The following is a 12,354-nucleotide window of genomic DNA, read 5'->3' as shown; positions in this document are numbered from 1 at the left end:
GAGAGAGGGTCACGACTTTTTTTTTTTTTTTTTTATTATAAATTTTTTTTTTAAATGTTTATTTATTTTTGAGACAGAGACAGAGCATGAACAGGGGAGGGGCAGAGAGAGAGGGAGACACAGAATCCGAAACAGGCTCCAGGCTCTGAGCTGTCAGCACAGAGCCTGACACGGGTCTCGAACTCCCGGACTGTGAGATCATGACCTGAGCTGAAGTCGGACGCTTAACCGACCGAGCCACCCAGGCGCCCCAACGGTCACGACATTGAGGAAATTTTGGTTTTTCTTTACTTTTTGTTAAGATGGGAGAAATAACCACATTTTTATGGTGATAACCGAGTAGGAAAAATTCATGATGGGCGAATTCAGGGGTAATTGCTGGAGTCATCAGGGTTTAGGATTTAGCTCATAGGTAGGAGATTTGGTCTACTAACATGGATAGTTAATCCACAATAATGAGAGAATCTAAAATATATGGGAAAAATGTAGGTAAGATGTAGGATGTGGTGGTGGGAGTTTGCAAAGTTCTGTTATTGCTTCAATTATTTTAGTGAAATTAGAAATAAGATTATCAACTGAGAGTGACAGTGGGGTGGAGGGTTGCTGGTTTGAAGAAAGAGGTGCCAAGTAGGCAACAGTGATCTGAGAGGGTGAGAGAAGGAACAGACTAAGGAAATAAATAAGAGTCCAACTGAATTTAGTGATGGTTAATTTAAATAAACGTCATGGTTTTTATTTTTCTTCAGTCATATTTACCAGCATAGGTGCAGACACAGAGTTGTCAGTATGTTGACTCAGTAGTTTTTACCAGGCAAATGTGCTAACTCCTAAGGGAGAGTGGGCAAAGGGGAGGATAAAGGCAAGGGATCATCTATGATGATTGGAAATTAAACTTTGTAAAGAGGGAAGAGAGCACATCAGAGTGGGGGACAGTGAAAAGTTTAGGATCAGTGAATTGTCCAAGAGGAGGATTATTAAGTTTAGGTTATTTCATAAAATGAGTAAGCTGGCAAAAATAAATTGAGTTGTTACAAAGTAAAATTCCCCCATTTTGGTATATTTTGTTTTTTGTTTTTTGTTTTTTTTCATTTTTCGGTATTAAAAAGCGTGCATATAGTTTGAATGTTTGCATATAAAGTTTTCTGGCACCTTATGTTTTCTTAGCCAGTTGTAAAAAGTAGAATTATTGAATTATAGGATATTAGTATTTGTAAGACTTTTGATATGCATTCAGTAAATCTCTTAAAGGGTTTTTCCGGGGTATCTTCTTTTTGGCAGTGAATTTCTATTCCACTAACACCTTGGTGGCTACATTAGGTGTTTCATTCTGGCTCTCCATCTTCATCTCATTTTCTCTTTTCTAACTTAGTAGGGCAAAAATGTCTCTCCCTCTCTTTTTTCTTAAGTGTATGCATCTATTAGTCTTGTTCTTCATGATTTTTACTTTAAAGTTTAGAAAACATTCTTAATTCACTCTGGGAAATATGGTTAAAAAGATACTCAAAAATTAGAAATCAGTCAAGTGATAGATTTTAGTCTACTTTCCTATATGTCAGCAGTAAACATTTCAAAAATATCTTAGAAAAAGAAATTCCACTTAAAATAAGAATAAAAGCATATGTAAGAACCACCTAAATGAAAAATACGTCATCACTGAAAAACTTTGCATTAAGGCATTTAAAAAAGCTGTGTACAGGGGAGAGACACAAAGAACTCCATGTTATATAAAGTTATGATTTCCCCCATCAAATATTCATTAGCAAATCCAGTCATTAAAAAAATCTAAAGAATACTTTAAACAATAGACAAAAGTTAAAAAATAGTATCCGTGCCTGACTTCAACAATACTATGAGCAATGCTTATCATTAATCAAGTTTTTGGTGTTATGCTGTCTCATTTATGGGAAAAATTTTTTCATTCCATATCACTGTTATGTTTTATTACTCTAAGTTTCTGAATTTTTTTAAAAATGTTTATATTTGAGAGAGAGACAGAGTGCAAGCTGGGGAGGGGCAGAGAGGGGGGAGACACTGAATGCAAAGCAGGCTCCAGGCTCTCAGCTGTCAGCACAGAGCCTGATGTGGGGCTCCAACTCATGAACTGTGAGATCATGACCTGAGCTGAAGTCAGGCCTTTAACCTACTAAGCCATCCAGGCACCCCTACTCTTAAGTTTCTAGATGAGTAAATGGAGAGTCTAAGATGCTGAATGTTAATGGTAGAGGGAGTATTTGAACCTAAACCTACCTAACTTCAAAACACACTATCTTAACTAACTTAGTAAACTAGTAGTTAAGGTTTTTGGAGGATAAATAAAATATAAGAATGGAAGAAATTAGCTCCACCAGATGTTAAAGGGGATTACAAAGGTACAATTACCAAAATACTGTGGTACTGGTTCAAAAAAGAAACTCAAAACTTAATAGGTAATCCTGAAATAGTCTTTAATACTGATAAAGCCTATTATATTTATCAATATATGATGAAATAAATGCCACATACATGAGGAATTGGTTTATTTAAAAAGTCATTTTCAGATATTTGGGTATGATTTGGGTAGATGTTAGGAGAAAAATAAATTTAGCTTATTATTTATAGCAAAATTTCAGAAGATTTAAAGGGGACGGGGGGAACCCAGGTGAATGTTTTTAGTTCTAAATTTTGTGATACTTTAGCATTATTTCTATTGTAACATTAACTTTATTCAATCAATTGTCTGGTTGAACTTAATTTTCTAAGTCCTAGGATAAACAATATTTTACTTTTTTGATGAAGTATGTTGAGACCATTTTGAGAATGCCATTTATTTCTTTGGATTTTCAGACTTTAAAATATCTATTAATTGCTTATTTGTCTAAACCACTGTGCTGAATATAATATGAATAGCCAAGAAATGAAAAACACTTCCTTCTCCTCAAGCTATTTTGTAGTCTGAAGTCACACATAAAATAACAGTGATTTCAAATCATCTGAATGTGTTCTAGTGGATAGAACAAGAAAATCTAATTTGCAAAATTTATTATTATTTTTTAATGTATAATGTTTATTCTTGAGAGAGAGAGCATGAGCATGGGAGGAGCAGAGAGAAACAGAGACACAGAATCCCAAGCAGGCTCCAGGCTGTCACCTGTCAGCACAGAGCCTGATGCAGGGCTCCAACTCACGAACTGTGAGATCATGACCTGAGCCGAAGTCGGATGCTTAACCAACTGAGCCACCCAGGCCCCCCTAATTTGCAAATCTTTGTAATAATTCTAAGATTTATATGTTCCAGTTTGTGGTCCACTTAATAAGATACAATAATTTATAGAATCTTTATTTCCTTGGTCTGAGACTTTATAGGTTATATATAAACTATATTTTAGTCTTTACTGGAAAAATAATAGTTTGAGTTAATAGAAGAGGTTTTTTTTAAAAGCAGGAATTTAGAGGATGGTAGGATTGAAGAAGGCTGGATTGAGTTCTGGAGTAAATTTGTACAAAAGGTAAGGGGAATGTGAAATAATGATGGCACAATAAAGAGATAAAGGATTCTAAAATGAAGGGATAACATATCAGGATTCATATGAAATTATGTTGGTGGAATATGTAAAAAGGAGACAATTTTTTTAATGTAGAGTTTTTTAGTTTTAATTCTTAATAGCAGTAATTTGATAGGGTTTTGGGAGTCAGTGGTTAGGTGAAGTTTTTTTTTGTTTTTTTTAATTTGGTTTTACTGTTTGAACTGTGACGAAATGCCAGTAATTAGAGCTTTTCATTTTTTAAGCTGTTTTTTTTCAAATTTTTATTCTTAAGTAGGCTCCATGCCCAATGTGGAGCTTGAACTCACTACCCTGAGATCCATAGTTGCATGCTGTACTGACTGAGCCAGCTAGGTGCCCCCATGTTTTTAAAATTCAAAACAACTCATAAGTAATTAATTTGAGGAAAACAACTCAATCTTTATATTTTCACAATGTAAGAAATATTGCAACTTGGCATATACAAGGAATAAATGAAGGCTGGTCTAGTCCTAAACTGATAATTTGGTATTTATCCTGTGAGCTACCTTTTTCAGATTTCTTAGTTATTTCCCAAACATTTGAATACTATTTGTGTAGATAGTCTTTGTAGGAGCTAAATGAGTTGGGATCTTTTCTGTCTAATGGGAATGTTAAGACAGATAAGAAAATGTTGACTATGAGTCATAATAGGTATTTTAAGAAAGGGGTTATGTATTGTAGCTTATATTTAAAATTTATTAACAGCTGGAGTGATAAATGTGGTCATTCCTTTGCCATGTATTTCCTACCCTGAACTTGTAAGAATTTGACAGATAATGTAACCATTTCTTAGACTTCTCCCATTTATAAAAGGTGGTACGTTTTAAGGACATGATTTAGGTATCTTTTAATCTCAGGAATGCTTGCAAGCAAACCTTTTGTTGTTTGTTTGTCTCTTTCTTTTTTCTTTTCTCTTTTGTTTTTTGCAGAGATTACGCACAGAAAATAGACTTTTAAAACAGCGCATTGAAACATTAGAAAAAGTAAGTAAATAACTACTTTTGTATGCAAGCTTCTGTTGTATGCACAGTATTATTTTTTATTTTAAATAATGGCTCAAGAAATCTATCACATGTCTCCACAAAGTTGTGATATTGGCTGCTTAGCTTGCCTACCTTACTACTTTACTAAGTAACTTGTTATTCATAACAATTGATCACTACAAGTCCTTGAGATTTAAGGTTAAAGTTTTAACTGAGGTTATTATTAGAGTAACATTGGTACCATTTATTTTCTTTACATATAGTCTCTAAAAAAGTATGTTCTTTAGAAGTAGCCTATTGAGAATCCATTCTGAATAGCATTTTAAAAATGGCTTTCAAATGTTGCCCTACTCTAGCCATATATTAAATGTGTCAGTGATTCCTTTAATGCCTAGGATGACTTGAAGTTTAGCCAAAATGACTGATTGCTCATATAAAAATTCACCATGGTGTTGATTTTCAACACAGGGGAATTGTGCTTAAACTTTTGGTTCTTAGACTTATTTTGATACTACTTTTTACCTCTTTCTTCCTCTCTGTTTCATATAAAATAACTAGGCAAATGTGGAAAGTTTTGCATTATTTTTAATGTACTTTTAATGTAATGTCTGTTGTAGTATTATTTTAAGTATTATATTAAGTAATAAAGGTACAGTCTAAGACGTTTGGTTTGTCAAAAGAAAAGGCTGAATTCACAAAGTCTTTTGGTGTTTGGCGGGGCTTTTTTTTTTTTTTTTAAATGGAAGATGAGAGTAAGTAGATTTATAGATGATATTGCAGAATCTTAAAATCTTCTCTGAAAATCTACAGATTGATATTCAAGAAAGAAAACATGAAGATGTGGATAGTTTGGATATATGTCTTTTGTTGGAAGGCACTGATGGTTTACTAAATAACACCACACACAAGGATAGGATGTTTATTACGTGTCTTTTTGTTGTATAATAATTTCAAGTACATTATATTAAGTAAAAAATAGTTTTCCTGTATTCATTCATCTTATTAGAGTTGTTTTGAGGATAATTCTATTTTTTTGGTGACTCTGCAGAAAGGTTGAGCTTAATTTAGTTTTTAAGCCATTTTAATTGTATACTATGTTTTTCATTAAATACTCAATTTATACTAAAATATGTTTTCCTAGGTGGTATTTTATTTTGGAGTGAGATATTTTCACAGAGAAAGTATTTTTATTTCATTGAACCTTCAGAAAGATAAAGGTGCTATAGGAAAGTATTAAGTTTGGATTTTACTTTAGAAAATTAAGTACCTTTCTACCGGCTTACATGGCCTAGGTGTGTCCTTTAGCACTTGGAATTCTAGAAATACTTAGGTTTCAGTTAAATTCTATAACCTAAATGTTTACTTTCTCAGTTTTTGCTAGAATTTATTAAGTTGAGCTCATTAATTTCATTTGTCATATTTTCCTTGCTTTGCTTCTTTGGAAGTTGCTGTTGTACAAATTGCTGTCACACTTTATAAGTGGAATTGCGTACTCAAATTCCTTCTCCCTTTCTTCTAAGTGGTTTGACAATATGGCTGATTCCAAACATAGAACTTAAAAGTATGCTTTAAAAGAAGCTATTTGCTTGTCTCAAATGATGAAAAACTTCTTGGTATTTGTGTTCGTCTTCTAGAAGCATATAGTTTTCTATGGTCTGTCCTCATTTTGATATATTTTTCTTAAGAATTAAGGATGACACCACACACAGTAAAAAATAGCTTTAATGTCAAATCTATATGTTCATTTTAATTACAATGAAAAGTAGATGGAATTTGGGTATGCTTTGTTTCTTCTTATTCCTAATTTTATGCACCTTTATTTTATTTCTTTCTCTTAAATTTCTATCTGAATTTTTCCTTTTGTAGGAAAGTGCTTCCTTGGCAGATAGATTGATACAGGTATAGTTTTTTTCGTTTAGCATTTCCTCTAACTTTACTTCTAAGGGAAGCCCTAAACCTAGAAAATCACATTTTAATGCATGCAATTTTACATGCATTTTTCCTAGCAATAATTTTTTGGGGCAGTATATTATGTGCATAAACTTAATTTTTGATAACGGTGCATTATCTTGGTTTATTAGATACCTTTTGCACGTTTTAAAGCTAACCTTATTTTAAAGTATTTATTCCAAAATGGCAATCAGTGGATTCTGTGAAATTAACTACTATTCATTGAAAGTTTTAGTTCTGCATGTGCAACTCAGTAATATTGCATGAATTGAATTTTTATTGACTGAAAGAATTATTCTTAAGATTATCAGATGAATTTTCTTATTTAGTTTCCCAAAATTTGCTGGAGTGATAATGAGCTGCTGGTTAATAATTACTTAGGCTGTTCTATTTAGGTTGTTTGAGGTGATTTTTTTTTTTTTTTTTAACATGTCACAGTAAATAACTAAACCTCACAAAGGCAGTCTTTCTTGAATCTGTCCTAAATTGCTTTACACACACACAAATTATGTCCTAAGGGACAAGTGACAAGAGCCCAGGAGGCTGAGGAAAACTACCTCATAAAACGGGAGTTGGCCACCATCAAACAGCAGAGTGATGAGGCCAGTGCTAAACTGGAGCAAGCTGAAAATACCATCAGGAAGCTCCAGCACCAACAACAATGGGTAAGGAGTCTGGTAGTGCTTTTTCTCACTTTTCTCACCTTTCTCATCCCCTTCCCTTTAAATTTTTTTTTTTTTTTTTTAAGCACAACTTCTGTGCCCCTATTTTAAGTAATTTTGTTTTCTACTTTAATTGAATTCTTAATCATTTTTATATTCTGTAATACTTAAGGGTCTTATTGTGGTCTAGAGACTCTTCATTCTAACGTCTTTTTCTGTCTACACAGTTTTTTTAGAAATAGGTAATATTTTCATTTCTTACATTATATTTTAAGTCACAGAAAATGATGTTTGTCATACCTACTTTTTAGTTTTTAGAAATCTGTTTCATACTGGTATTTTGCCACAGGAAAGTTTTGAATCTTAATTCCACCTAGTTCTTGTTAATGGTGCAGATGAAATATCACCCAGCGTGGAGAATATGTGTAATTATCTCATTTAAAGTTTTGATAATGTGGGGATTTCTGTCTTGTGAAAAACTATAGCCTTAACTTCCTACATCAGGACCTCAAATTAGGAGTTAAGGTATATGCTTACATATTTTCAAGAGAAGAGAAATTTCAAAGTAAAAAAAAAAAAATGAATTAAAAAAATATGTTAACTAATTTAGGGTATACTGAACAACTACTCATTGTACAGCTATTCTCAGGTATCTTTTGCAACTTAGACATCATTTTCCATTCTCAAATTCAGACTGCTATGGTATTAAGGAGATGAGGGCTAAAAAGAAAAGCCAGCTGTTTATTTTTGAAAAGATACTATTTCTTGTTTCAGTTTTCTGTTCTTAGGAGTCGGATTGTAACAGGAGTGGGCAGAAAAAGTTGTGTTAAATTTAGAACTCTATATGGGTCTGGAAGGCAAATAGAAGGACTTCAAAGTTGGACATTACTTTTATTCAATAAAATTAAGAAATGCCATCATCAACTGGCTACAAATATCAGAAAACTTAAAAGCAAAAAGAAGATATAGGCAGTTGAAAAAAACCATAATAACATAAAATTATTTTTTCTGTTATGTTAATGAAGATGGTTTAGAAAAATGAATAGAAAAATGATAAAAGGATACTAAAAAGTAGGGAACTCAAATAGTTCTGACTTTGTATGAAATGTCAGTATCAAAGCATAAAAATAGATAAAACAGAATTGAAGGTTCCTTTTGGGGATTAAATTGAACTGAGTTATTAGTGTAATGTGATTTTGTTTCAAGCAAAGATAGTAAGTATTATGTTTACAATTAGCATAAGCTACAGTCCTAAAACATTAGAATCATGGATTACTAGTTTTTTTGCATAGGTTTTCAAATATTGAGACCTATAGGACATAAAAATCAGAATTTGGTTTATAACGAAGTAAGTAAAGTGGGCAAGCAAAAATAGTCAGAATGAACTGAAGCTTTTGAAAATGTAACAAAAGAATCTTTTTGTTGTTTCAAGGACAAAATCAACTCTCATTGTGAAGCTAAAATATAACAAGTAGAAAGCAGGCCTCTATTTTGATTTTGTTTCCATTTTTTTCTCACTTGGCAGTAATTCTTCTAGACTGGAATAAAATGTAAAACAGAGCACCTGGGTTGTTCAGTTGGTTGGGTATCTGACTCGATTTCAGCTCAGGTCATGATCCCAGGGTCATGGCATCGAGACCCGAGTCAGGCTCTGCACTGAGCATGGAGCCTGGTTAAGATTTTCTCTCTCACTTCAGCCCCTCTCTCCTGTTCTCTCAATTTCTCTCTCTCCCTCCCTCCCCCCCCCCTCAAAAAAAAAAAAAAAAAAGACCCATAAAGCAGTGATCCACAAAACAGGTGAAAGAAACAGAGCCTTGGTTAAATTTCCAACTTCAAAGTGGAGTGCATGCATATCCCTAGATATTAAAATACTTTGCAAAATGATCATAAGAAGATTCTTTAAAGGATTTTAGAAAGTAAGATACACTAAAGGCTTTGAGGCAGGTAAAATATAGTTCTTAACATTTAGTAGTAATGGCTAGATACCTGAAAAGACAACCAATGACCTTGATGATGCTTCATTAAAAATTCCCAGACATCTGGTTTGTGAACAATTAGAAAAATAACTTTTATTCACTAAAAGGGAATTTACTATGTTTAAGTCATAACAAACTGACTTTGTTTCTGCAATAAACAAAAACTGTTCCATAAGTGCAGTTTTAAAAGTTATTTGAGGGCACCTGCATGGCTCAGTTGGTTAAGCATCCAACTTCAGCTCAGGTCATGATCTCATGGTTCATGAGTTCGAGCGCGAGTCAGGCCCAGTGCTGAGCTGACAGCTGGGAGCCTGCAGTCTGCTTTGGATTCTTTTGTCTCCCTCTCTCTCTGCTCCTCACCCCCCCCCCCCCAAATAAATAAAAACATTAAAGAGTTATTTGGCACTCACATCTTATCTTTCTAGCCAAGTTTAGATAAAATAGTAAACTTAAGTGGTTTTCTAGGTGATTAACCATATCAAGAGGTTATTCATGTTAAAGCAAAGAGATGTCAGAGGTTTTTGTCTCCTAAATTGATGCTTGCTTGCTTGCTTTCTTGTTTTCTTTCTTTCTTTCTTTCTTTCTTTCTTTCTTTCTTTCTTTCTTTCTTTCTTTCTTTCTTTCTTTCTTTCTTTCAAGTTTATTTATTTATTTTGAGAGAGACAGAGACTGTGCGAGTGGGAAGGGGCCGACAGAGAGGGAGTGAGAGAGAATCCCAAGCAGGCTCCTCACTGCCCGTGGAGAGCCCACTGCAGGGCTCGAACTTACAAAACCATGAGAGATCATGACCTGATCCAAAACCAAGAGTTGGACACTTAACCAACTGAGCTACCCAGGCGCCCCAGCCAAGTGTTTTAATGTTACCTAAATCCTTATATACAAGGTACGTTTAAGAATTTTATACATAAAATATTTCAGAAATGTTGCCAATATGTTGTATAATCAATCAATATTCTAAAATATTTAAAGTATATTCAGAATAAGTAACTAAAATAAAAGGGTATTTCACAGAAATCTATTGCCTTGCCCTTAAGTTTAAAATTCAGAGAGAAGTCTTAGTGATGGCTTTCTATAACAAAAGACTTAGAAATTTTAATTGACAGGAAATGGGGAATTAGCCAATAATGTAATATGATTTATCTGCCACCCACCCCCTGCCCCATCCCAAGTAGTCTTCTTAGAAATATAATGACCCAATTTATTTTTTTTTAATGTTTTTTTTTTTAACGTTTATTTATTTTTGAGACAGAGACAGAGCATGAACGGGGGAGGGCCAGAGAGAGAGGGAGACACAGAATCTGAAACAGGCTCCAGGCTCTGAGCTGTCAGCACAGAGCCCGACGTGGGGCTCGAACTCACGGACCGCAAAATCATGACCTGAGCCGAAGTCGGCTGCTCAACCGACTGAGCCACCCAGGCACCCCTATAATGACCCAATTTAATTCTAAGTAGCTTGCAGAAAATTTGTAGTGTTGTGTCTAGTTTGAATACGGAGACTTGTGTGAAATGTCTACACATTGTATTATGGCCAGTGTAGGAAAGACTGTGGCAGCTTGGGATATTTTTAGACTGCACTAAAGAAGACTTAAAAGAACATCATAGATACAGTCATTTGAAAGTATCTCAGGGGCACCTGGGTGGCTTGATTGAGCATCCAACTTTGGCTCAGGTCATGATCTCATGGTTTGTGGGTTCAAGCCCTGCATTGGGTTTCCTGCAGTCAGCACAGAGCCCACATTGGATCCTCTCTCCTCCTCTCTCTTTGCCCCTCCTCTGCTTGCTCACTCTCAAAAATAAATAAACACTAAAAAAAAAAAAGTATTGGGGCACCTGGTGGCTCAGTTGTATAAGCCTCTGACTCTTGGTTCCAGCTCAGGTCATGATCTCACAGTTTGTGAGTTTGAGCCCTGTGTCTGGCTCTGCACTGACAGCTGTGGAGCCTTCTTGGGATTCTCTGTCTCCCTCTCACTTGGCCCTCCTCACTTTATCTGTGTCTCTCAAAATAAATAAACATTAAAAAAAAGTATTTGAGAGGTTATCTTATGGAAAAGTGATTAGCCGTTTTTGATATTGCTTCAGAGGGCAGAATGTGTTTAAGATTCAGGGATAGAAAAACTTACTCATTGGAATTTTGACAAATGGAGTAGTTGCTTTGCAAAGTAGTAGTGAGTATACTACTGGCAGAAAGTGAAATTTGTTGTCACATGTTTTGATCACAGCCTTCCAATGTAACTTAATGAATTCTTCAAAACTTGGAATAAAGGTTTCAAATCTCTATTCTAGCAGGAGGTATTAAATCGGTATAATCATCTACCACCATCACTCTCTACTATCAATAGTGTCATTTTATTGATATAAAGAGCTTTGGATTTCATTTATGGGACTGAATTCTAGTCCTCTTATGCTAATTATGTGACCTTTGATATTCAAGGACTCAATTTCTTTTTTCTCTAAAATGATTACATAGGGTTAGACTGTCTCATCTAACTTTTTTTTTTTTTAAGTGTATTTATTTATCATGCACATGTGTGAGCCAGGGAGGGACAGAGAGAGAATCCCAAGCGGGCTGCATGCTGTCAGTGTGGAGCCCTACATGGGGCTAGATCCCAAGAACTATCAGATCATGGCCTGAGCTGAAACCAAGAGTTGGATGGTTAACCAACTGAGCCAACCAGGCACCCCTCTCTTTAACTTTTATTTATTTATTTATTTATTTATTTATTTATTTATTTATTTATTTATTTTTACTATTTTTTAATATATAATTTATTGTCAATTAGGTGTTTCGATACAACACCCAGTGTTCATCCCAACAGGTGCCCTCCTCAATGCCCATCACCCACTTTCCCCTCTCCCCCACGCCCCTCTCTTTAACTTTTTAAATGAACTTTATTGAAGTATAATTTACATGCAATAAAATTCATCAAATTTAATTGTATAATTTGATGTATTTTGGTAAATGTATCTAGTTGTATAACCACCACCACAGTCAAAATATAGAATATTTCTATCACCCCCAAAATTTCCCTCATGTCTCTTTGCAGTTCACCTCTCCACCTCCAGCAACTGTTGTGCTGTCACTGTAGTTTTGCCTTTTTTAGGATGTCATATAAGTGGAATCATAAGGTATGAAGCTTTTGTGTCTGGCTTCTTTCAGTTAGCATATTCCCTCACTTTTTTTTCTTTTTGACAATTATTTTCTTTGTGATAAAATAGATGCAACATAATATTTTCCATTTAT

General features: G+C 34.3%; 1 protein-coding gene across 18 annotated transcripts in view; it reads left to right on the top strand.

Moving 5' to 3' along the window:
• Positions 1–12,354, top strand: part of EVI5 (ecotropic viral integration site 5) — a 236,664-nt gene that overhangs the window by 118,287 nt on the left and 106,023 nt on the right. For 14 of the 18 annotated variants that reach the window (XM_042997888.1, XM_042997886.1, XM_042997889.1 and 11 more), the window contains 3 exons: positions 4,472–4,525; positions 6,392–6,424; positions 6,994–7,140. In XM_042997888.1, the coding sequence (XP_042853822.1) occupies positions 4,472–4,525; positions 6,392–6,424; positions 6,994–7,140 (234 nt within the window). The remainder of the gene's footprint in view (positions 1–4,471; positions 4,526–6,391; positions 6,425–6,993; positions 7,141–12,354) is intronic. The other 4 variants (XM_042997893.1, XM_042997892.1, XM_042997894.1 and 1 more) reach the window with 2 other exon arrangements.

This window comes from Panthera tigris, chromosome C1 (genome assembly GCF_018350195.1).
Source record: "Panthera tigris isolate Pti1 chromosome C1, P.tigris_Pti1_mat1.1, whole genome shotgun sequence".
Taxonomy (NCBI): domain Eukaryota; kingdom Metazoa; phylum Chordata; class Mammalia; order Carnivora; family Felidae; genus Panthera; species Panthera tigris.
This window is presented reverse-complemented; position numbering and strand designations above follow the sequence as displayed.